The 26976-nt window shown below is 44.8% G+C and overlaps 1 protein-coding gene across 1 annotated transcript in view; it reads left to right on the top strand.

Moving 5' to 3' along the window:
* The window catches only part of atp2b4 (ATPase plasma membrane Ca2+ transporting 4), a gene marked incomplete at its 3' end in the record, with an annotated part of 262124 nt that overhangs the window by 168434 nt on the left and 66714 nt on the right, over positions 1-26976 (top strand). Inside the window, exons 8-12 of the mRNA XM_084315824.1 lie at positions 2034-2222; positions 10186-10400; positions 11087-11329; positions 19108-19349; positions 20332-20569. Of these exons, the coding sequence (XP_084171950.1) occupies positions 2034-2222; positions 10186-10400; positions 11087-11329; positions 19108-19349; positions 20332-20569 (1127 nt within the window). The remainder of the gene's footprint in view (positions 1-2033; positions 2223-10185; positions 10401-11086; positions 11330-19107; positions 19350-20331; positions 20570-26976) is intronic.

Raw genomic sequence — 26976 nt, forward strand, 5'->3', positions numbered from 1 at the left:
CTAATTTAAATCCTTACAAAACATATATATATATATATATATATATATATATATATATATATATATATATATATATATATATATATGCAAAACATAAACAAATATATATGCAAAACATGAAGAAAGGTGTGGTTCTGCCAATCAGAAACAGTGCTATCTCCAACGGGTCTAGAACCAAACCAAACACCTGGACAGAGTTCTGCAATAGGTACTTCACGTTTTGGGCCGGGGTTATAAACGATAAGACTCAACAAAAGACATTGTGTGGTCGTACGGCAGGTCCCAGGGGGCTGGCATCCTTTATGAGCATGGTCCATTGGTATTGTTGTCAGAAATGGGTCCCCCGTGGATGCCCCAGAGAAGGTAAAAACTAAATCCTAAGAATAAAGGTACATTTCACTGATGTCAATGGTTTTTAGTTGTTAACTGTACTTCCTGCTCATTTCCTTTCATGGTTGATATGTGTTTTTGTCTGGTCCTCTAAATCCAAACCGTCTACCGATGTTTCACAACTTCCCTTAAGCTTCTGTTTCCATTCCCTAACTAAAAGCCATGCAGACGTTATCACGACTTGTCAAGATAGTGTGGTCACAGTTTGATTGGTTTAGATTCTGCCTTGTCGAAACGCCATAAGCCTCGGTTCTGTGATGTTGTACAGGATCAGGCACCATGCAGTCAGAGGAGGAACACAAACATCAAACATCTCTGTTTCACATCAGTGTAGAAGCGTCCGCTGTGACGATACCGACATCAGAGGACCGAATTGTCATTCATCATTTACACACAACCGCTTTGATATGGCGTTTATAAAAAAAATTATTAAAAAAAAAAACATTTGTGGAAATATCTGAGTTTAATGCCAGGTTGTGCTGCCATTTGCGCAGAGATTAAACCGATAAAGAAAAAAAGCTCCACGCACTACAAACAGGACAAGTCAAGTGGTGGAATTGCAAATCCACTATCTGCCTGTAAAAGGAGGAGCAGAGCTAAGCGCTGTGTAGCAGGACTGACTTGAAGAAGCCATGGCAGAATTTACCCCACTTCCCTCTCCTCCTTGTTGCCGAGCTCTTGGCTCTTAATGCTTGACGTTTGTCTTACAACCGACAACTTGTCAAATTACTTGTTTTTATCTGCTGTACTATCTGTGCTACATGTCTGCCTCAATGTTCACCAAAGCTATACTACTTTCTTTTCTTCTGGTAACTAACCAACTGTTCCTAATAATATGTTTGCAAGAGGTTCTAATTTATTGGACCCCTTCATATGAATTGTTCATTAAAAGAAAAAGTTTGCAAATTGACCTAAATCGTCAGCATAAAGATCCAGATCAGTGTTGAATGACAGTATGAGGGTTCTTGGTTTGAGAGGTCTTTGTGATCCCCCAGCCCACTTTCCTATTGGCTTGGGTTTGCGGATCACATGGTCCGGTTGAAACAGCCAATCACATCACCTCCTAGCTGACGTTAACTCAACATGCAACCTTTTTGTCTTGCTTCTCTTACCCGTCATCTCCCCATCCTCCTCTCCCCGTTGTCCCTTTTTATTGTTTGATGTATCTACTCCTTCTCTCTACTCGCCCCCCCCCCCCCCCGACCAACAACACCTCCTACCAACCATTTGTTACCCAACCCCTTTATTTCATCCTTCCATCCACCCCTCCATCCATCCATCCATCACCGTCAAACGAATCCCTGCCCCCCTCCCTCTCACTCCTCACCCCACCTCCTCACCCTTCCCCACGGCAACTGCCCCCCCTCTCACTCCTCCCCCTCTCCCCCTCCACCCATGACGCCCCTACCCCTCTAACTCTGCCCCTACCTTTCAACCCCTCTTATGTGCCTGGTCCCCCGCCTCTCCTCGCTCACCCTCACCCCTTACCCCACCTCTCGCTCCTCCCTTCCACTTCCACCTCTCTCCACCCCCCTCCCGTCATACCACCACCTTCCATCCGCCCCCCTCCCTTCACCTCACCCCCTGACCCCTGTCCTTTTCGTCAATTACCCCCCACCCCGACCCCTTCCCTCCTCCCTTAGCTAAGACCCAGGACGGCATCGCTCTGGAGATCCAGCCCCTGAAGAGCGAGGAGGCGGTGGAGTCGGAGGAGAAGGAGGAGAAGGAGAAGGAGGAGGAGGTGGTGAAGCCGGTGAAGAAGGTGACCAAGAAGGAGAAGTCGGTCCTGCAGGGGAAGCTCACCCGCCTGGCCATACTGATCGGGAAGGCTGGTAAATACACACCACCGTGTGCACACACACACACACACACACACCACCGTGCACGCACAAACACACACACATACACACACACACACACACACACACACCACCGTGCACGACGCACACACACACACACACACACACACACAGCCATAGAAGCTTGCACACACACACACACACACACAGCCATATAAGCTTGCACACACACAAACAAACAAACAAACAAACACACACACACACATATACACACACACATATTTCAGGGCCCTCCTTGAATCATAATCTGTATTGATGTTTGACATGACGATTGATCAAGGGGCTCTCTGATTGGCTGACTGAACTATCTATGACCCATTCAATAACTACAAGGGCCTTTTAAAAATAATTCCACTAATTCATACTGACAATAAAAAAAACTAAAACATTTTATCTTTCATGTTCTTGGGAGCCCAAGGCACAGGTGCCTGTACTGCCTAGTGTGCAGGACGGCCCTGCTTGTGAAGTATCCTGTTCCTCATGCCATTTCAGTCTTTCTTCTTCCTTCTACAATGTATGTAATTGACTGTCCTCATGTGTACCACCACCACTTATAGGCTTCCCACTTATTCTGTAAGGTTACTGATCCCCATCACTCTTTCCAGTGGCAGTAATGAGTAAAGTTGAGTGTTTCGACCATCAATCAAACGAGGAAGAAGCAGTGTTGTCTTCTGGGTAGAAAACATTTGTCTCTAATGATGTAGTAACTGTGGGAATGCATTAGCTTTACCATATAGGAACTGCTCCCTCTAGCTGTACTGTATAGGAAGTGCTCCCTATAGCTGTACCATATAGGAACTGCTCCTTCTAGCTGTACTGTATAGGAACTGCTCCCTCTAGCTGTACTGTATAGGAACTGCTCCCTCTAGCTGTACTGTGTAGGAACTGCTCCCTCTAGCTGTACTGTGTAGGAACTGCTCCCTCTAGCTGTACTGTGTAGGAACTGCTCCCTCTAGCTGTACTGTGTAGGAACTGCTCCCTCTAGCTGTACTGTGTAGGAACTGCTCCCTCTAGCTGTACTGTGTAGGAACTGCTCCCTCTAGCTGTACTGTATAGGAACTGCTCCCTCTAGCTGTACTGTATAGGAACTGCTCCCTCTAGCTGTACTGTGTAGGAACTGCTCCCTCTAGCTGTACTGTGTAGCAGCTGCTCCCTCTATCTGTACTGTATAGGAACTGCTCCCTCTAGCTGTACTGTATAGGAACTGCTCCCTCTAGCTGTACTGTGTAGGAACTGCTCCCTCTAGCTGTACTGTGTAGGAACTGCTCCCTCTAGCTGTACTGTGTAGGAACTGCTCCCTCTAGCTGTACTGTGTAGCAGCTGCTCCCTCTATCTGTACTGTATAGGAACTGCTCCCTCTAGCTGTACTGTATAGGAACTGCTCCCTCTAGTTGGCACAAGATCGGTGAAAACACGTGTCATATTTCAACATACGGCACATATTGATAAGTTAATATTTATTTTGCCAGTAATCATTGGGCAGTTTGCCAAGGAGCAAATACACTGTATAGTTAGTATAAAGGGATGTGTATACATACTATATAGGCACCATGGATTATCTGGTGTGTGTAGTATATTCTCTCACACACACACATGCACACACACACACACACACACACACATACACACACACGTAATGGTACATATGATAGGCTGTGAATAACTGCAAATTCCAAACATATTAGAATAGTAAACCGTAAATTGACTGCATTTATATAGTGTTTTTATCCAAGGAGCTTTACAACGTATGCCCCACATTCACACACTGATGGTGGAGGTAACCATGCAAGATCAAGGTGTAAACCTGCTCATCGGGAGCAGTTCAGTATCTCAAGGACACTAAGGCCATGTCCAGACGAAGACGGAACCCATCTTTTTCGTTTTCATTTCAAAAAAGTTTTCCATAAACACGAAATCGTCTCAAGAAATATGTGCGTCCAAAACGAAACCACTGAAACGCTGTACAACAAATGTACAAAATAAACGTCTTTCCTGTTTTTTTTTTTTTTTATCCACTTTTTCTCCCATTTTTTTCTATTTTTCTCCCATCCCAATTTCGTATCGTCCAATTCAACCCTCCCCTGTCTCGAACGCTGTTTCTTGCCTCCCACAAGCCGGCTGCAATGTGGACGAAAGCCATACATAGCACGAGTCCCCTCCGATACTCGAGGTAGCAGCCGTCGCATCTTTTCACCTGCGCGGCGCGATCTTTCAGCGTCGGGGGTCTGCGCTTTGGAGGGGCCCCCATTGCTGTCCACAACGTCCGATCCCCACCCCTCAGTTTTCCCTCCCCCTAATACTGCCAATTGTATTAGTACGGACGACCAGCCAAACTGAAAACAATGTGGAGAGCTGGGATCGAACCCAGCGTCTCCAGCATTGGTGGTGAGTGCCTTGCCCACTGCACCATCTAGCCGCCCACGTCTTTCCTGTTTTAGACGTTGCTCTTTTATTTTGAAACTCCCCGACCGGAATTGTTGTTTTCGCTAGCGGAACAACTTGTTTCATCCGGTTCTGTGCTTTTGAGCTAGCGCTAGTTTCCAAAGGAGAGGACAGAGACACCACGGCTCACATGCGCAAATGCAGCTACAGGCAATCGATGATGAGGAGGAAGAGCTGCTCATTTTAATCGGCAGGAGAGAGAGAGAGCGGGGTTAACCTTCTATATTATGGCAGTGAAAGGGTTAACCCTTTGTCGTGTGGCAGTGAAAGGGTTAAGATATATACGTATCGCTGGCAGGAGGCCATCTGCAGCTACTATACCTGGCTGCTCTTCAAGTCCAAGAGAAACAGAAACATCTGTCGCAACCTCGTCCTTCAACCAGCGTGCAGGAACTGGAGAAATCAAAGGAGAAAAATTCTGCAACTCTTTGGAGGCAAACAATTAACACCAAGGCATTTCAGCAACATACCTTCATCAGGGTCACATGACAAAGAAAGAACAATGGAGCTTAAATACATCCATGTAAAATGGCCACCACAGGGAAAATGGCCCCCTGATTGACAACAGACTAGGCCTGTCTCTGACTAAGGATTGGTATAGTCGACTATGATTGGCCAAAATTAGCAGATAGTCGAAATATATATGAAATATATATATATATATTTTTTTATTCCATTTTGGATGTGGGGGGTGCTTAACTCATTCAGAGCCACGCCCCTTTGACCATATTAGGGCTAGCGTGCCAGTAAGGAAGTCAATGGGAGGACGGGGAAATTTGCGAACGCCTAAACTATATCTTAAATTATGGTCTAAAACACCCCTCGCTTATCAATGACTTGCTTGCAGTCAACATGTACAAAACGGATAGTAGGAAAATGAATGGATATTGCTAATAAATAATAAGAGTTTTCTCTGGTTTTCTCGGGTCTTGGCAATCAACGCATGGCGAGTTAACCCGACTAATCTCGTGGTTGGCACTGAATGGGTTAATGTCCCCCACAGCCCAAATGGAATGATAAAAAAAACTAGATTATATATATATATATTGCACTGCTCGTCGACTATCGGCAAATTTTGGCCAAATTTGTACTAAGATATTGGTCCATTAGTCGACTATTCGACTAGTCGAGGTCAGCCCTACAACAGAGTGGACAGACCAATCAAAAAACGGGTTACATTCCTAGACTCGCCAATGAAATGTCCACATATACCCCTATGACAGAGGCATCAGCCAGTTAAAATATCTATACAAAACATAAAAACAAAACACTAAAAGTACAAACTATATAAAAAAAATAATAAAGATTAAAATGTATTCACATTGAACTCCTCATTCATCCCATTAGGGTGCAAACTCTTTTTCCTTAGGTCATTAACATCACCCCTCACACTCCAGGAGTAATACTGTCAATTCCAATGAGGAAGAAAGCTGAGATAGGGTGGTTATAGTTAGCTTAGCTTAGCTATAGTTTGTTGATGGCCAACATAGCCATACGTAAGTAAACCTGCAACTGCCGTAGCAAGAAAGAAAAAACACAAATAAACCCCCCCACACACACTTATACATGATCTAATCCGAACAAGAGAATCTAGGATGACAGGAGGATTATTGTATCGGAGAGACTGAATCAATTGATACCCAAATCAACTAGAAGAAGAAGTCTTTGTCATGCAGATTAACACACACGCATGCGAGAGGGGCAACACACAGGAACACACGCATGCATTGGGTCACAGATGAAATGTCTCTGTGCACTTGACCCATCCCGGCGTCCTTCCCCCCCAAGGGCAGCCGGGAGCAGAGCAGGGAAGTGCAGAGCAAGTGCTCCTGTCCATCTTCGTCAGGGACGCGACAGCGTTCTGTTCTGCATGTTTTTCCATTGGGTTTATCTTATCGGGAGGGGAAACCCTTGCGAGCACGGAGAGAACATGCAAACTCCACACAGAAAGGCCCGGCAGATACCCCACCTGGGTACCTGGCAACGCGGCAATCCAGGAGACTGTGTCAACCGGAAAGGCCAAGTGCAGGTCAGAAAAGGCACTCTGTTATATTGAGGACACTTTTTTTTACTCCACGATTTACTCCGGAATTGAAATGCGTTTCCCTTCGCGTGTCATCGCCGATGACCTTAATCCACTCCGGGAGCTTTCAGGAGAGCAAAGCGGGGGTTTTCTCTCGCGCCACATAACAGGTTCAATAACGAGCTGCCCTTCACGCCTCCGGCCTCATAATCACCAGCAGACGGAGGGACCAGAAATAGAACGGGGAACAAATGTGCTGCGAAACAAAACACTTTCGGTTCCCCGCGTTGTGGACGGGAAGCCGGGGTCACTAGAGGAGAACCAGCGTTAGTTCCTCATCTCCCTCGCCGTCGCGCTGGAAACCTCGTATCTTTGTATCTAGTAGAGAAGAGTAGTGTAGAGAAGAGAAGATAGAGGAGTAGAGTAGAGAAGATAAGAAGAGAGAGAGGAGGAGTAGAGAAGAAGAGAGAGGAGAATAGAGAGGAGTAGAGATGAGAATAAGAGAGGAGTAGAGAAGAGAGAGGAGAAGAGAGGAGTAGAGAAGAGAAGAAGAGAGAGAGGAGTAGAGAAGAAGAGAGAGGAGAGGAGAATAGAGAGGAGTAGAGAAGAAGGGAGAGGAGAGGAGAATAGAGAGGAGTAGAGAAGAGAGAGGAGAAGAGAGGAGTAGAGAAGAGAAGATAAGAAGAGAGAGAGGAGTAGAGAAGAAGAGAGAGGAGAGGAGAATAGAGAGGAGTAGAGATGAGAATAAGAGAGGAGTAGAGAAGAGAGAGGAGTAGAGAAGAGAGATGAGTAGAGAAGAGAGGAGTAGAGAAGAGAGAGGAGAAGAGAGGAGTAGAGAAGAAGAGAGGTAGAGAGGTAGAGTATAGAGTAGAGAAGAAGAGAGTAGAGTATAGAGGAGTACATTTACATTTACATTTAGTCATTTAGCTGACGCTTTTATCCAAAGCGACTTACAAGTTCTAAGTAGAGAAGAGAAGAAGAGAGGATAGGAGTAGAGAAGAAGAGATGAGTAGACTAGAGTATAGAGGAGAAGAGAAGAGAAGAGAGGATAGGAGTAGAGAAGAACTAAACAGCGACATTTGTTTATTTTTCTTTTACATGAATCGAAGGTGTACATGGTCCTGTAGGTTGATGAGCGCCGTGTCAATGTCAGTTCTGGTGTGAGTACCTTCAAAACAGGGACAATGTTCAATGAAAATGTTCAATGAGACAACCTGGCCTTCATGGAGCTGGAAGGTGTCTCCCCCTACAGCAGTGTCCTGCTCTCTGTGCTGTGGTCCTATATTTATAATATTACCATGTGATGTTTTTTTGGTTTTTGGAGACGGTACCCTTTTGCAATGCAACGCAAGTTTCGACACCTGGCTCTTAATCTGCTGCCGTTATTTGGCGTAGTGCAACGTTTGAGTTCCCAGACACTCTCTGTGATTGGACAAGAGAGGTGACATGAGAGTGTTTATTTAGTAACCTTACATCGCTTAGCGGCGGGGAACTCAGCTGTCTGTGGACTAACAAATGAAAGCTTTGTTTAACCTTATTGTTTGAAAGGATTATGTATAAAAAATATTTAAATAAAATAAAGATCATGTATAATAATAATTATTATTATTATTATTATTATTATTATTATTATTATTATTATTATTATTATTATGTATACAATCATACTATAGTATTATATAGACTGAAATGTATGTGTCATGTATATGTCACTGAAATGTCACCTATCTGTACTTTCACCTACAGTGACAGGAGGGTGATGATCTATTTTGAACCCTTGGGGCCAGAAGTCACCTGTCAATCATACTGTGTATTCTGAGTCCACTGTACATCTGAAATCACATCAAGTCCACTGTACATCTGAAATCACATCAAGTCCACCGTACATCTGAAATCACATCAAGTCCACCGTACATCTGAAATCACATCAAGTCCACTGTACATCTGAAATCACATCAAGTCCACCGTACATCTGAAATCACATCAAGTCCACTGTACATCTGAAATCACATCAAGTCCACTGTACATCTGAAATCACATCAAGTCCACTGTACATCTGAAATCACATCAAGTCCACCGTACATCTGAAATCACATCAAGTCCACTGTACATCTGAAATCACATCAAGTCCACCGTACATCTGAAATCACATCAAGTCCACTGTACATCTGAAATCACATCAAGTCCACTGTACATCTGAAATCACATCAAGTCCACTGTACATCTGAAATCACATCAAGTCCACCGTACATCTGAAATCACATCAAGTCCACCGTACATCTGAAATCACATCAAGTCCACTGTACATCTGAAATCACATCAAGTCCACCGTACATCTGAAATCACATCAAGTCCACTGTACATCTGAAATCACATCAAGTCCACTGTACATCTGAAATCACATCAAGTCCACCGTACATCTGAAATCACATCAAGTCCACCGTACATCTGAAATCACATAAAGTCCCGTTCAGATGTGTTGAGACCGACGATCAGCGGAAATCATTATCAAAATCACACGTTGGTAAATGGACTGTATAGAGATTCTTTCTTTTTTTTTTTTTTATCCACTTTTTCTCCCATTTTTCTATATTTTCTCCCATCCCAATTTCGTATCATCCAATTCAACCCTCCCCTGTCACGAACGCTGTTTCTTGCCTCCCACAAGCCGGCTGCAATGTGGACTAAGTCATACATAGCACAAGTCCCCTCCGGTACTTGAGGTAACAGCAGTCGCATCTTTTCACCTGCGCAGCTCGATCTCTCAGTGTCGAGGAGTAACGCGTGGGAGGCTCACGCTGCCCCCGACACTTCCTGATTCTACTGCGCAGGCGCACCAACCGACTTGTAGGAGTCGCTTGTTCACAACGTTCGATCCCCACCCTTCAGTTTTCCCTCCCCGTAATACGGCCAATGTGTATTACTGCGGACGACCAGCTAAACTGAAAACAATGTGGAGAGCTGGATTCGAACACGCGAATCCTAGCGTCTCCACACTGGTGGCGAGTGCCTTGCCCACTACACCACCTAGCCGCCCATTATAGAGATTCTTTCTTTTGACCAATCAAAGCACTTGCACATGGGTGCCATGTATTCCCACACACACACACACACACACACACACACACACACATACACACACACACACACACACACACACACACACACACACACACACACACACACACATATATATACACATAAACACACACACACACACACACTAAAACAACAAAGAACAAATAGCACTTTTATTGATAAATGGCTATATTAACCATTATATGCTGACTAGATTGCTTGTAATTGAGATAAAGTGAAGTATGTTTACCTGAATTGTTTCACATTTATTGTTTTAAAATCCCAATAATGAACAATGGGTGAGGAACCAAAACGGCAATGCCACCCGAGGGTGAAGCTCTGCTCTGACGGATGTCTCCTCCTCGTCCCCCCCCCCCCCCCTCATCCCTCCAGGTCTGATCATGTCTGCCGTCACGGTGATCATCCTGATCCTCTACTTTGTGATCGACACGTTCGGGATACAGGGCCGCCCCTGGCTGAAGGAGTGCACGCCCATTTACATCCAGTACTTCGTCAAGTTCTTCATCATCGGTGTGACGGTCCTGGTGGTGGCCGTGCCCGAGGGGCTGCCCCTCGCCGTCACCATCTCCCTGGCCTACTCTGTCAAGGTGAGGGCTGCTCTTAAACCCTTTCACTGCCACACGACAGAACCCTTTACTATCACACTACCGACGGTCGCCGGCAGTGAAAGGGTTAAACATCCCCTCCACACGGATTCTTCTTTAATCAAAGTGTTCAATAAACTACTGAGAATGCATCTCTACACCTTTACCTCCATTGAGAAGAATGCAATGATCTATGAATATGCAATATATCTTCTCTTCTCCCATCTCTTCTCCTCTTCTCTTCTCTTCTCTACTCTACTCCTCTTCTTATCTTCTCTACTCTATTCTACTCCCCTCCTCTCTCGTCTTCTCTACTCTACTCTCTACTCTACTCCTCTCTTCTTCTCTTCTCTACTCTACTCTATTCTACTCCTCTACTCTCTCTTATTCTCTTCTCTACTCTATTCTACTCCTCTACTCTCTCTTATTCTCTACTCTACTCTACTCTACTCTACTCTCTTCTCTACTCTACTCTACTCCTCTCTCTTCTCTACTCTCCTCTTCTCCTCTCCTCTCTTCTTCTCTTCTCTACTCTACTCTATTCTACTCCTCTACTCTCTCTTATTCTCTTCTCTACTCTACTCCTCTCTTCTCTACTCTACTCCTCTCCTCTCTTCTTCTCTTCTCTACTATACTCCTCTCCTCTCTTCTTCTCTCCTCTCCTCTGTCTCTCCCTGTCTCTCTTTTAGAAAATGATGAAGGACAACAACCTGGTGCGCCACTTGGACGCCTGTGAGACGATGGGCAACGCCACGGCCATCTGCTCCGACAAGACGGGCACGCTGACCATGAACCGCATGACCGTGGTCCAGGCCTTCATTGGCGAAACGCACTACAAGACCGTCCCCGAGCCCGACGCCATCAAACCGGGGACGCTGGAGCTTCTGGTCAACAGCATCGCTATCAACTCTGCCTATACCACCAAGATCCTGGTGAGCGCAGACATACAGTACATTTAATACCAAGATCCTGGTGAGCGCAGACATACAGTACATTTGATACCAAGATCCTGGTGAGCGCAGACATACAGTACATTTAATACCAAGATCCTGGTGAGCGCAGACATACAGTACATTTAATACCAAGAACCTGGTGAACGCAGACATACAGTACATTTAATACCAAGATCCTGGTGAGCGCAGACATACAGTACATTTAATACCAAGATCCTGGTGAGCGCAGACATACAGTACATTTAATACCAAGAACCTGGTGAGCGCAGACATACAGTACATTTAATACCAAGATCCTGGTGAGCGCAGACATACAGTACATTTAATACCAAGAACCTGGTGAGCGCAGACATACAGTACATTTAATACCAAGAACCTGGTGAGCGCAGACATACAGTACATTTAATACCAAGATCCTGGTGAGCGCAGACATACAGTACATTTAATACCAAGATCCTGGTGAGCGCAGACATACAGTACATTTAATACCAAGATCCTGGTGAGCGCAGACATACAGTACATTTAATACCAAGATCCTGGTGAGTATGTTCTCCTTGGAGAACTCCAGGTTCATCCACCGCTTCAACCCAAACAGGTTAGCGTGATGTCTGGGTTTTGCCGTGACATAATACTTCATGTGGAATATGGAACATCATAGCAGAGTCAACTTAGGTACGCCATGGGTCTGGATGCTTTATATAACGTTTTTTATAGTTATTAACGTTACATTAACTCCATTTGGTTTGCACTGCAACATCTCTCTCCACTCATGGAACGGCAGATTTCTTGAGGAAGAAAAGTGTTTTGGTACAGCCAGAAATCATGTCTGGAGTGTGTTTGGGTCCATCCGTGTAGCACAACTCGGTTAACTAACGCTAGCCACAACTTGGTTAACTAACGCTAGCCACAACTCGGTTAACTAACGCTAGCCACAACTCGGTTAACTAACGCTAGCCACAACTCGGTTAACTAACGCTAGCCACAACTCGGTTAACTAACGCTAGCCACAACTCGGTTAACTAACGCTAGCCACAACTCGGTTAACTAACGCTAGCCACAACTCTGTTAACTAACGCTAGCCACAACTCTGTTAACTAACGCTAGCCAAAACTCAGTTAGCTAACGCTAGCCACAACTCTGTTAACTAACGCTAGCCACAACTCTGTTAACTAACGCTAGCCACAACTCTGTTAACTAACGCTAGCCACAACTCAGTTAGCTAACGCTAGCCAAAACTCAGTTAGCTAACGCTAGCCACAACTTAGTTCGCTAACGCTAGCCACAACTCAGTTCGCTAACGCTAGCCACAACTTAGTTCGCTAACGCTAGCCAAAACTCAGTTAGCTAACGCTAGCCACAACTTAGTTCGCTAACGCTAGCCACAACTCAGTTCGCTAACGCTAGCCACAACTCAGTTCTCTAACGCTAGCCACAACTCCGTTCGCTAACGCTAGCCACAACGCGAGCGTATCTATGTTCCCCGGGTCCTATGTTCCCCGATCATTCATACAGAAAACATGCACCATCTACACCCTCACACAACTCTGTCGCTAGTGTTCTTTTAGGAATAGAAGTTTAACGTTTGAACCACACACACGCAATCAATAGCCTACCACCTAGCCACCAATATTATTCTCTTTCCTCCAGAAACGTTCTCAATTCCATTTCTCTTGTTTCCATGCCGGCGGAATTCTACCGTTCGTTGCGGCGACTACTAACACACAAATTTAAGCATTGATTTTGGCAGTAGGTTAGGCTGCCTCCGCGGCCCACTCGATGGCGCTCACTGGCCCACTGTTTGAGAATGGCTGATCTAGGACCCGGGGAACATAGGACCCTTTTTTTGGGAGCGGGGAACATAGGACCCAGGGAACATAGGGAGGACCCCGCCACAACTCAGTTAGATAACGCTAGCCACAACTCAATTAGCTAACAGCTAGCTACAACTTGCGCGTCTCTGTCCATATCAATAGTTTATGAACGATACACGAAGTAGGCAACAGGTTGTTGGCACAAATAGGACATTATGACCGGAGAGATCATCATCCCTGTTGAAAACCTTGGTTAGAGGTAGAGAGAACATAGTGTCTGAACTAGGGCTGCAACTAATGACTAATTTGGTAGTCGACTAATCTGCCGATTATTTTTTCGATTAGTCGACTAATCGAAAACCAATGTAAACAACAAAACAAAAAAAAAGGAGCTTCTCAGCTCTGGTCCAGCTGAAGACAGAGCAGAGGAACAGATTGGACATTGAGCATGACCTCAGAGTTGCTTGTCTACCATCACCCCAGACTTTGAGACTCTTGTCAGGACCAAACAACAACATCATAACATGATGATCCCATAGCAAATTAAAATAATGACTCATGAAACATTTGAATTTGGATCTTTAAGCCACTTTAAATGAAAATGTATTTGAAGAACAATACAGCAATCACTCATAACAAGATAAATACATTAAATAATACAAATTAAAGTGGAAGTGTACTTTAAATAACTTTTGTTTGCTGTGTGTGAGAGGAGTCCGTGTGTGTGTATGTGTGTGTGTCTTACTCTGATCGCTGTGTGAGTGAGAGGAGTGTGTGTACTGTGTAATTTGTGTGTGTGTCTTACTCTGATCGCTGTGTGAGTGAGAGGTGTGTACTGTGTAATTTGTGTATGTGTGTGTGTCTTACTCTGATCGCTGTGTGTGAGTGAGAGGAGTGTGAATGTGTGTGTGTCTTACTCTGATCGCTGTGTGTGAGAGAGAGGAGTGTGAATGTGTGTGTGTCTTACTCTGATCGCTGTGTGTGAGTGAGAGGAGTGTGTATGTGTGTGTGTCTTACTCTGATCGCTGTGTGTGAGTGAGAGGAGTGTGTATGTGTGTGTCTTACTCTGATCGCTGTGTGTGAGTGAGAGGAGTGCGTGTGTAATGTATTGTGTGTCTAGTCTGATCATCATCTCCTGCAGGGGAACAATGTTTTCAATGTCCAAAATTTGCTATGGGATCATCATGTTATGATGTTGTCTGGAACCCTGAGAAGCCACTCAGGGTTTTTTTTTTATGACTAATCGACGCAACAATTTCTCGTCGACGATTTTTTATAATCGACGTCGTCGATTATGTCGACTAATCGTTGCAGCCCTAGTCTGAACACAGTGATTGAATATGAATGAATGGTCATTCAGGTTACCCCTCCCCCATCACACTGGAGACACACACACAGACACAACACACACACACACACACATTTAAAGCCACTGTCCAGAATTAATTATGTCCTGAACATGTTCAGGTATATTTAGTATTTAGATTCTTACATAATGGGTTTGAGCTCCAGTTTTACACAAAGCGTCTACCGGTCTTTTTGACATGTGGGTTCTGAGTCATTCTTGCCTTGATGGAAAAGAATTTAAATGTTCTGCCGACTGAACAGGCACTGAGCAGACACTGAACAGACGCTGAACAGACACTGAGCAGACACTGAACAGACGCTGAACAGACACTGAACAGACACTGAACAGACACTGAACAGACACTGAACAGGCACTGAGCAGACACTGAGCAGACACTGAACAGACACTGAACAGACACTGAACAGACACTGAACAGACACTGAACAGACACTGAACAGACACTGAACAGACACTGAACATGAACAGACACTGAACAGACACTGAACAGACACTGAGCAGACACTGAGCAGACACTGAACAGACACTGAACAGACACTGAACAGACACTGAACAGACACTGAGCAGACACTGAACAGACACTGAACAGACACTGAGCAGACACTGAACAGACACTGAACAGACACTGAACAGACACTGAACAGACACTGAACAGACACTGAACAGACACTGAGCAGACACTGAACAGACACTGAACATGAACAGACACTGAACAGACACTGAACAGACACTGAACAGACACTGAGCAGACACTGAACAGGCACTGAACAGACACTGAACAGACACTGAACAGACACTGAACAGACACTGAACAGACACTGAACATGAACAGACACTGAACAGACACTGAACTGAACAGACACTGAACAGACACTGAACAGACACTGAACAGGCACTGAACTGAACAGACACTGAACAGACACTGAACAGACACTGAACAGACACTGAACAGACACTGAACAGACACTGAACAGACACTGAACAGGCACTGAACAGGCACTGAACAGGCACTGAATAGGCACTGAACAGGCACTGAACAGGCACTGAACAGGCACTGAACAGACACTGCGCTAGTTTGAGTCCAATGTGGTGACTCTTCAGTTGATACAGCAATGACCTCTTATCACCTGTAGATGGCACCAGAATAAACAAGTGAGTATTTTTCACACAAAAAAATCCTAAAATAGCCCCTTGTCCTTATGGAATCTGACCAATGTCCCCACAGCGTTTTCCTTAATGATAAGCAAGCAGTGCAAGAATGCGGAAGCATTCTACCGTAGTGTCGTGCGGTAATGCGCCTTTCATTTTCCGCCGCCCAGCGCCCGTGCGTGCACCGGCGGCGGCGTGCTCGCTCAGGTGCGTGCGTGCGCCGGCGTGCTCGCGCGAGGTGCCCGCGCATGCGCATGAGATCCCGCCTTGGTTCGACACGAGCGGAGCTCAATATATATAAGTCACCGCCCCTTATTCAGTATCTAGAAATAGCTCAATTGGCAAGACTACATGGCTGTGGATCCTATGGCTCGTTTGCTGGCGAGTTCGAATCCCATCGAATATTTTTTTTTTAACGTGATTTTTTTTTTTAACATGTATTCTTTCGCCGGTTAAGGTTAGGCATGGTTAAGGTTAAGGTTAAGGTTAGGCATTGTTTCGGAGTTGGTTAAGGTTAGAACGGTTAAGTTTAGGCGCTGTTAAGGAGCTGGTTAAGGTTAGAGTTTGTCAAAGAGAATGGCAATATAATTTCTATGGTTAAGGTTAGGCATGGTTAAGGTTAAGGTTAAGGTTAGGCATTGTTTCGGAGTTGGTTAAGGTTAGAACGGTTAAGTTTAGGCGCTGTTAAGGAGCTGGTTAAGGTTAGAGTTTGTCAAAGAGAATGGCAATAGACAGCCTATTTCCGCGCGACAGCTCCCAAAGCGGGCCTGAAAAGAAAGGCGCTTTACCGTAGTGGCGTGCGGTGACGAATGCTTCCGCATTTTTGCACTGCTTGCTTATCATTAAGGTAGACGCGTCCCCACAAGGGTAGGAAAACGAGCACACACACACAGGTTGCAGTGAAGCGCTGGCGACGGACATGGACCCACACCCAGCCCACTTCAGCGAACAGTGTCCCTAACCAGCGGTACCACCATGCCGTCGACGGACTCATAACTCCATCTCGTTCACCAGGCATCAGTAGCACTTTGGATAATCACATAAATCACAAAGATGCTGTGCCTGAAATAGCCCTTAAAAAGTCTGTGCGTGTGCACACGTACATCTTTGCACACGTACATCTTTGCGTCTGTGTCGCGTAATCATGGTTTACATTTTGTAAATGAGCAAATAACACCCCCCAGGCCCTACACTGCATGTCCCAGAATGCATGCTGGAACCATAACACATATTATGCCGAATGCACTAAAAGATAGAAACATTTGTGAATATTTTGAAGCCTTCAGATGAAAAAATATTTTAATTCAGTATACTGCCCTAGCTCAATATCTACAAACGTTTGAGTGCTATATGGGTATTTAAGTAAAGTTTAGGAGGATAGATGTTGTATACTTGTTCTGTGATGTGTGTGCAGCGTTCACTCTCCAACTGATTGTGGTTAAAGGTGCTATAGAGAACATTCAGCCACTAGATGTCACACTAGAGCACCAGCGTGTCATTTATCCAATCGGGTGCATTCCATGTGGGGAAATGGGAAGTAGGGAGGGAATACATGTGTACATACTTAACAGATGTTAACTTTATCTCAATTTACAGCATATATGGTTAATATTTGCCATTTACCTCTGCTAGATCAATAAAAGTGCTTTGTGATTAAATGTAATGTATTTTATTTTGTATCATTTTTCTTTTTTTTTTTCAACATGAAACAAAACATATATCACAAACAATACAATAATAATACATAAAAAGACTTCCCAAGACAATAACTTAACACCACATGACAAGACAATAACTGATACAGACTGTACAGTGATCATCCTACATGGACACTCGCTCGTTCTCCCCCCCCCCCCCCCCCCCCCCGCTCACCCAAGGACCTCAACATGAGTCACACTACATTACATTATTACATTACATTAAGGCACATTTTCACATCCTCAAGGATGTCATAGGTGAAGCGACTCAGACGAGGAGTCCGTCAATAACTTCAAAATGGTACAAAGAATGTAGCACTTGGATTGTACACAAAGGAAATAACATGCAATAACTTAAATGTAATGTCTGTAAAAAAATATATATATATATATAATTAAATCATGGAATAAATCAATAAATGTTTGTCTGGAACAATATAAATTAAACAAGGTGGAGGCAGATAGTGAAGGTACACAGTGAACCTTTTTGTTTAATTGTGTTTTACGTATTTTCACCTACAATGTCCACACATTCAAGTTCAGTGGATTTATGTAATATAAATGTGTAGGGAAGGTACACTGTGTTCTTTTATATGTTCTTCACATAAAATGAGCCAAGGCCAAGGAGTCCCACAGACCATAACACACACAAGGGTTAAAGACGCATGAGATTAACTGCTACCTCGTTATCTCAGGCTCATATTCTGAATAGTGAGCAGGTGACTCTGAAGTTGACCTTGTGCACATGCTCAATCTTGTGCTGACGTGTACAGTGTGTGTGTGTGTGTGTGTGTGTATGTGTGTGTGTGTGTGTGTGTGTGTGTGTGTGTGTGTGTGTGTGTGTGTGTGTGTGTGCGTGCGAGAGGTGTGGAGAGAGAGAGAGGGAGAGAGAGAGAGGTGTGGAGAGAAGGAGAGAAAGAGGTGTGTGGAGAGAGAGAGGTGTGGAGAGAAGGAGAGAGAGAGAGGTGTGGAGAGAGAGAGAGGGAGAGAGAGAGAGGTGTGGAGAGAAGGAGAGAAAGAGGTGTGTGGAGAGAGAGAGAGAGGTGTGTGGAGAGAATCTCTGTTTGATTGTTTTGTTAGGCTTTGGCAATGTAAACGTATGTTTCTCATGTCAATAAAGCCTGATTGAATTGAGAAGGAGAGATGGAGAGGTGTGTGGAGAGAGGGAGAGGTGTGTGGAGAGAGGGAGGGAGGGAGAGAGATGTGTGTGGAGAGAAGGAGAGAGAGAGAGGTGTGTGGAGAGGAGAGGGAGGGAGAGAGATGTGTGTGGAGAGAGGGAGGGAGGGAGAGAGATGTGTGTGGAGAGAGGGAGGGAGGGAGAGAGATGTGTGTGGAGAGAAGGAGAGAGAGAGAGGTGTGTGGAGAGGAGAGGGAGGGAGAGAGATGTGTGTGGAGAGAGGGAGGGAGGGAGAGAGATGTGTGTGGAGAGAAGGAGAGAGAGAGAGGTGTGTGGAGAGAAGGAGAGAGAGAGGTGTGTGGAGAGGAGAGGGAGGGAGAGAGATGTGTGTGGAGAGAGGGAGGGAGGGAGAGAGATGTGTGTGGAGAGAAGGAGAGAGAGAGAGGTGTGTGGAGAGAAGGAGAGAGAGAGGTGTGTGGAGAGAGAAGGAGGGAGAGGTGTGTGGAGAGGAGAGAAAGAGGGGCGTATCCCTCTATTGTCTTGAAATGTTCTTTGATGATCTTTATTCCCAATACATGATGATGATGATGATGATGATGATGTGGTTCTTCTCTCAGGTCCCGGAGAAGGAGGGCGGCCTTCCTCGCCACGTGGGCAACAAGACGGAGTGCTCCCTCCTGGGCCTGGTGCTCGCGCTGAAGAGGGACTACCAGCCCATCCGAGAGGAGATCCCCGAGGAGAAGCTCTACAAGGTCTACACCTTCAACTCCGCCCGCAAGTCCATGAGCACCGTGCTGAAGAACGCTGACGGAGGCTACCGCATGTACAGCAAGGGGGCGTCGGAGATCGTCCTGCGCAAGTAGGCACTGGAGGGAGGGTATCTGGGTGGAGGGAGGGTTGATGAATATCTGGAAGGAGGGGGGATTGATGAATATCTGGAAGGAGGGATTAATAGATTGAGGGATGGATTGATTAATATCTGGATGGAAGGATTAATAGATGGAGGGATGGATTGATTAATATCTGGATGGGTGGAGTAATGGATGGATGAATAGATGGATTAATAGCTAGATGGATGGATGAATAGCTACCTTGATGGATTGATGGATGGATGGATGAATAGATTGATGGATGAATAGATGGATTAATAGCTAGATGGATGCATGAATAGCTGGATTGATAGATGGATGGATAAATAGCTGAATAGATGGATGAATAGATGGCTGGATGAATAGATGGATTCATAGATGGATGGATGAATACTGAATAGATAGATGGATGAATATCTGGGTGGATGAATAGATGGATGGATGGATGGATGGATGAATATCTGGATTGATTGATAGATGGATGGATGAATGAGTCCCACAGTCGATGGCTGGTATTAGTCTACACACCACCCGCCTCTGCCAACTTACCCTTGGGCAAGGCACTGGACTGAAAATTGCCCCAGGCACTGCACTGCACTGTAGTTAACCCTGCACTCTCTCTGACTCTCTGTCTCTGTCTCTGTGTGTGTGTGCGTGTGTGTGTGTGGGTGTGTGTGTGTGTGTGTGAATTTACATAATGTGAAAAGACACATTTCTTTGCCTTGTTTAAAATGTACAATAACTATCTGCTTAACACGGATCTCACACGCAAAAGAGACATTTGGGAGCGGAACGTTCTAACGATGATGTAACAAAGGTGTAGTGGTCATGGAAACCACTTCTAGAGTTCCAAGAGAACGTTCCCAAAACAACAATGTACACTCATGTCTGCCTTTATACCCACTCTCCTACACCCCCCCCCTTGCTCTCTCTCTCTCTCTCTCTCTCTCTTGCTCTCTCTCTCTCCTATAGATGTTCTCGTATCCTGGACCCCCAGGGCGAGGCGCGCATCTTCAAGCCCAAGGACCGCGACGAGATGGTGCGTAAGGTGATCGAGCCCATGGCGTGCGATGGGCTGAGGACCATCTGCGTGGCCTACAGGGACTTCCCCGCCTCGGCCGGCGAGCCCGACTGGGACAGCGAGAGCAGCATCCTCAACGAACTCACCTGCATCTGCGTGGTCGGCATCGAGGACCCCGTCCGCCACGAGGTATCGATTGATTGAGCTAGTAGTGGAGGCCGAATAGTGTTGAAGGCACTGGAAAAATCAAAGAATGTTACCCTCACTGAGCTGCCCAGCTTCTCCAGATGTAAATAGGCCTTGTGGACCATATAGATTATGGCATCCTCCACACCGATGTTCTGCTGATACGCAAACTGCAGGGGGTCCATAAAGCTTCTCACTTGGGGTTTAAGGTGCTCCAGAACCAGCTTTTCAAAGATCTTCATGACCTCTGCCGTCAGAGCAAGCTACAGAACCTAGCGTCACCCGTACGAAAGTGAACGTACATCATTGCTATCTTATTTGGTGGATGAATAGCTGTATGGATGAATAGCTGGACGGATGCATATACTGAATTAGACCAGTGGTTGAAAAATAAGTATATTGATGTTTCGTGAATCCTGATAAAAAAAATATATATAAAGAATGGCTCTAGAGCAGAAACGAGACATTATGACTGTTACGTTGTCTTTATACAACATTGATCCAAAGGAATTCCCTTGGAATCTATTGAATTAGCTTGAAGACCACTCTGCCTTCTGGCTAAAGGGCACGTTGTGATTGTGTACATCAGTGAAGGGCATCCGCACTCTTTAAGTCTAGACTTTAAGACCGTGAACTTACAAAGATACAGTAAATCTAATCTCGAGTGAGTTGACGACCTCTGGAATGGACGGGGCTATCCTCTTCAAAATATTGATTGATTGATGCAATGGCGTCAGCTAATGGGTGATCCCAAGAACGGAAAAAACAAGGATACTAGTAACCTGATGAAGACGGCCTGAACGGTCCAAATATTGATTACAGGGTTTATTCACCCGTTGAATAGGAGGGCAAAAGTCCTTTCATCCTATCTGAATGAAATTTACACATGGCATTTGGATATAAAATAAAGTAAATAGGATGCATTTTGTGAGGTACCTCTATCCTTTACCTACTAGTACCTAGGAATGCCTTTGTGTTTAGATCTATTTCTAGTGTGTAGATCTATAAAGCTTTGAAAGCTATAGATCTGTAATGCTTTGAAAGTCATAGATCCAAAAAAAGTGGTCTGGACCCGACAACCTGGATCCTTATCGTTTTAACTCTTTCACTACCACACTACAGAAGGTTAACCTTTCACTACCACACTACAGACGGTTAACCTTTCACTACCACACTACAGAAGGTTAACCTTTCACTACCACACTACAGACGGTTAACCGTCTATAGTGTGGTAGTGAAAGGGTTAAAGATTGCAGATGATTTTACTGTTGAACCTCCAGACTAATTCCATCTCCAAAATCTGGAAAACAGCCCATGTTATTATTGAAGGGTGGGGACCCTTCAGACTCAGCCCTATTTCCAAACTTCCTACCGATACTAAAATCCGACAGATTTTAGAATCTCAATTGAAACAATGCTTTGCTGACGACAATATTTTAAGTGGAAATCGATCTGGCTTTAGATCAGGTCATGGGTGTCGGAGCCAATCATTTGCTGGTCAATCATCCGCTGGTCAATCATTCGCTGGTCAAGTAGTTGGTTGGTACAAATCTATTAACCCTTTCACTACCACACTACCAAATGGTTAACCCTTTCACTGCCACACGACAAAGGGTTAAGGTTTGTTGTGGAATATTCAAATGAGCCATGACCGTAAAATTAAGACTGAGTACATTTGTATATAAAAATATAGAACATCCAGCGGCTGGGTGGCGCAGCAGACATTGCGCTCGTCACCAACACAAGAGACACCGGGTTCAACTCCGGCTGTCTGCGTTGCCTCCGGTTTGGGCCAGCCATCATACTAATTCAATTGGCAGAATTAGCGGGTGGAAGTCGATGGGTGGTAATCTGGACGTTGTGGACAGCGACTCCTATAGGTCGGTTGGGGGACGCCTGCACAGCAGAGACAGGAAATGGCGGGGGTAGTGTGAGCCTCCCACACGTTACACCTCGCCAATGAGAGTCCGCTCTGGCAGGTGAAAAGATGTGACAGGCTGCCTCCTTGTGTACCGGAGGGGACACGTGATGCAAGGCTTCTATCCTCCCTACAACCGGCCAGTGGGGGGCATATGCGAGCAACGTTCAAGACAGGGGAGGGGAGAATTGGAAACACGAAATTGGGATGGGAGAAAAAATGAAAATAAGGAGAAAAAGTGGATAAAAAAAAAAGGAGAAAAAGTTTATTTCTGCGGCCATAGCCATAGAAAAAGTTATCAGTTTATAATCAGAGACAACATCTGTACACACAAAGCGTCTGACCAGAAAGTGACAAAGAGCTCTGGTCAGAACTTAGACTAAATACATAATCGAAATGACGTACATGAGATACCAGATATGACAGAAAAAGTAAACAATGTCTTCACACTAGAACAAGAGTAAAGGCCAAATGCCATATCTCCTAACCTTGGTCGTTGTTAAAGAGACACTGTGTTAAGACTGTCGCCTAGTGTCTTAAAGCTGTATACTAGTTGATCATATTAACTAGTCAAGCTGTACAGAGATTTAACACAGATGGACATGGATAACATTCCCCTCACAGGTTAAAACGGGAGTTGGCTTGAGAGGACCCAACCGGAAGTCCCTGGCCTATGGCCTGGGGACCCCAGAAACAAGCTCCTTGAATTCACAGTGTACAGTGTTGATATTTATACATGATAGAAGGGGTGGGGCCAGGTAACCAGGTGAGAGGGAAGAGATAGGGAGGATGGGGCAGATGAGACAAGGGAGGGGGGGGGGGGTTAGGTGTTGTGGGCCTTGAAGACAAAGGAGGGTGACTAGAAGGAGGGGTGTAGTGGGTGATAGGAGGGGGCGGGGGGTTAGGTAGACAGGATGTCGCGGTGGGAGACAAAGGGGACAGTGTATTGGAGGGGGGAAGGGGAGACCGATTCTACTACAGTACCATAACAGAAGCTATCTCACAAAGGGGACAGTGTATTGGAGGGGGGAAGGGGAGACAGATTCCACCACAGTACCATAACAGAAGCTATCTCGGTAACCAACGATATAATCAATGCAGCGCTGTGCTGCCATGTTTGTTGATCTGTCCAACACTTTTGATTTTGTATTCTTCTGTATTTCCTTACAGCAGTGGTTCTCTAACTGTGTTTGTGTCGAGGACCAAATAGACACGTAATAGGTCAGGGAAGACTTTGTTCCAGGGACCCCTATCTGAGAAGATACTTGTTGTTAGATATCACCAGTAATTATTCCAGAATTCCATAACTGTCTTTACTGCAGGTGAGGAGATAACAGAGGAGAGAGTGAAAGATATGATCACAGTAGTCATTATTAAGCATTCTCTCATTGGACTAAACTTGTAGTGAATACCATTTTTATGAAATTAAATATTTCACTACCACACTACAGAAGGTTAACCTTCTGTTGTGTGGTTGTGAAAGGGTTAACCGTTTGTTGTGTGGCAGTGAAAGGGTCAACCTTCTGTATTATCACAGTGAAAGGGTTAACCCTTTGGTAGTGTGGCAGTGAAAGGGTTAAACTATTTCCTACTGGGGCGCCCTTGTGGCGCGTACCATAGTGCCACGCGCACCTACGCGGCCGACCCGGGTTCGATCCCAGCACCCGACGTTATTTGTCGCATGTCCTCCCCACCTCTCCTCCCGTTCGCCCTCTCCTCGGTCGGTCCTGCGTGACCAAGAAAAAGCTGTAAAAAAAAAACTATTTCCTACTTTTCTGGGGATCCCCAGAGACCTCCTCAAGGCCCCCCGGGGGTCACTGGGGGTCACACGATTCAATCCAACAGCAATTTGATGTGATTACGCTATCTACGCAAAGATTCAATGCATGCAAATGATAAATTCATTAATCAAAAAAAAATGCGGGAAAAGCATTATCTTTATTTTTCTTTTCTTTTCTTTTTTACGATTACTCTACATAAAAAGATGTATCTATAGCACCTTTACCTTGGATTATATCACTGGTATTATGTAAGTGGCACCGTGGTGACATCATCACAGCAGCACCATGGTAAAGTCTATATACAATGGCCGATATCGTGTTAAAACCCGAAGCCACCATCAAACTAGCATGACACATCTTCCTAAGAGGTCGCCTGCGCTCCTTACGTAAGGTCTTCCACGGGGGAGTCATTAGAGTTGTGAATGTCAGAGCGGCAGACGGCAGCGTGGATGGAAATAGCTTCCCAGCAGGGGGTCCAGCACCGGCTCATCTCCCAGTTGGGTTGAAAGGGCAGAAGCTCCGAGGCAGATCACCGCTCAGTGCCGCGGAGAACGCCAGCGCCGCGCATTTTAGCCGTTTAACCTCACGCCGCCATTCATCAATTCATTTCCAAACGACTCTTGTGGGAGTTCATGTCGCGGAACGGCCACCAACTTCAAGTTTTGTTTTATTTGTCAAGTATAAAGTACATGTACATTACAGTGAAATGCTTGGTTCTGTATGAGCCCCTTGAGAATGTGCTTCATGCTGTAAAAAGTTAAAAGAATAAGGTCCAAACACTATACAAAATATACAATATACAAACCTCTCACTCACCTACTGTTATGAGCGTGCACCCACCCTCATGTGTGGTGTTATTGAGAGTAAATTAGTTTGAATATGGCCACCAGTGATATCATTGAGGACATTGTATATGGAGACTTTTAGATGGAGACTTTCTATGTCACATCCAGATCCCATCTTACTACCTTACTACGACATCCTACCGTACCTCTGTCACATCCAGATCCTACCTTATAACTTCACATGTTATACATGTTCACAACAATGCACTTTACTGGTACTTTGCACTCTGGTTAGATGCCAACTTAATTTTGTTGTGCTCTTTACTACTTTAGGGCTGACCTCGACTAGTCGAATAGTCAACTAATCGATCGAAAGGAGCCGTAGTCGACTGCCAATCTCTCAGTCGAATGCAATCATTTGGATCATTCCATTTGGGCAGTGGGGGGTGCTTAATGTCTGATTTAAGTTAAGTTAAATCAGACATTAAGCACCGCCCAAATGGAATGATCCAATTTGTATTAGATTTTTTTTTTTTAATTGCTTTTGGCTCGGGTACTGCTAGACAAACGAGATCACTTACTGCTAGACAAACGAGACCACTTACTGCTAGACAAACAAGACCACTTAATGCTAGACAAACGAGACCACTTACTGCTAGACAAACAAGACCACTTAATGCTAGACAAACAAGATCATTTACTGCTAGACAAACAAGACCACTTAATGCTAGACAAACAAGATCACTTTCTGCTAGACAAACGACATCACTTACTGCTAGACAAACGAGACCACGTACTGCTAGACAAACAAGATCACTTACTGCTAGACAAACAAGATAATTTACTGCTAGACAAACAAGACCACTTAATGCTAGACAAACAAGATCACTTACTGCTAGACAAACGACATCACTTACTGCTAGACAAACGAGACCACGTACTGCTAGACAAACAAGATCACTTACTGCTAGACAAACGAGACCACGTACTGCTAGACAAACAAGATCACTTACTGCTAGACAAACAAGACCACTTACTGCTAGACAAACAAGATCACTTACTGCTAGACAAACAAGATCACTTACTGCTAGACAAACAAGACCACTTACTGCTAGACAAACAAGACCACGTACTGCTAGACAAACAAGATCACTTACTGCTAGACAAACAAGATCACTTACTGCTAGACAAACAAGATCACTTACTGCTAGACAAACGAGATCACTTACTGCTAGACAAACAAGATCACTTACTGCTAGACAAACGAGATCACTCACTGCTAGACAAACGAGATCACTTACTGCTAGACAAACGAGATCACTTACTGCTAGACAAACAAGACCACTTACTGCTAGACAAACAAGATCACTTACTGCTAGACAAACAAGATCACTTACTGCTAGACAAACAAGATCACTTACTGCTAGACAAACAAGACCACTTACTGCTAGACAAACAAGATCACTTACTGCTAGACAAACAAGACCACTTACTGCTAGACAAACAAGACCGCTTACTGATAATCAGTGTTGTGCTAGTTACTGAAAAATAGTAACTCAGTTACTTTACTAGTTACTTCATTTCAAAAGTAACTGTTACTTTACTAGTTACTTACACCCAAAAGTAATGTTACTGTGTAAAGTAACTATTTAGTTAATAAAAAGATTGCTCCCATGCCCTTACAGATACTCAAAATCTGTTGATCAACTTGACAGTTTCCATTCACATCACTGAACTCTGCTAAGTAATGTGGTCAATACAAACACAAATCTGACACGAACACAAATGTTGTCCCGAGTCCCGACGTAATAAGAAATGCGCCGTGCCTAATTGTATCGCCGCTTAGGTTGAAGGAACAGCCTTGATGTTGCCGGAGCGTTTCATTATAACCGTCTTGCAACGTTGTTTAAGATATCAATCGTGCAT

Source organism: Notolepis coatsorum (genome assembly GCF_963971535.1).
Source record: "Notolepis coatsorum genome assembly, chromosome: 6".
Taxonomy (NCBI): domain Eukaryota; kingdom Metazoa; phylum Chordata; class Actinopteri; order Aulopiformes; family Paralepididae; genus Notolepis; species Notolepis coatsorum.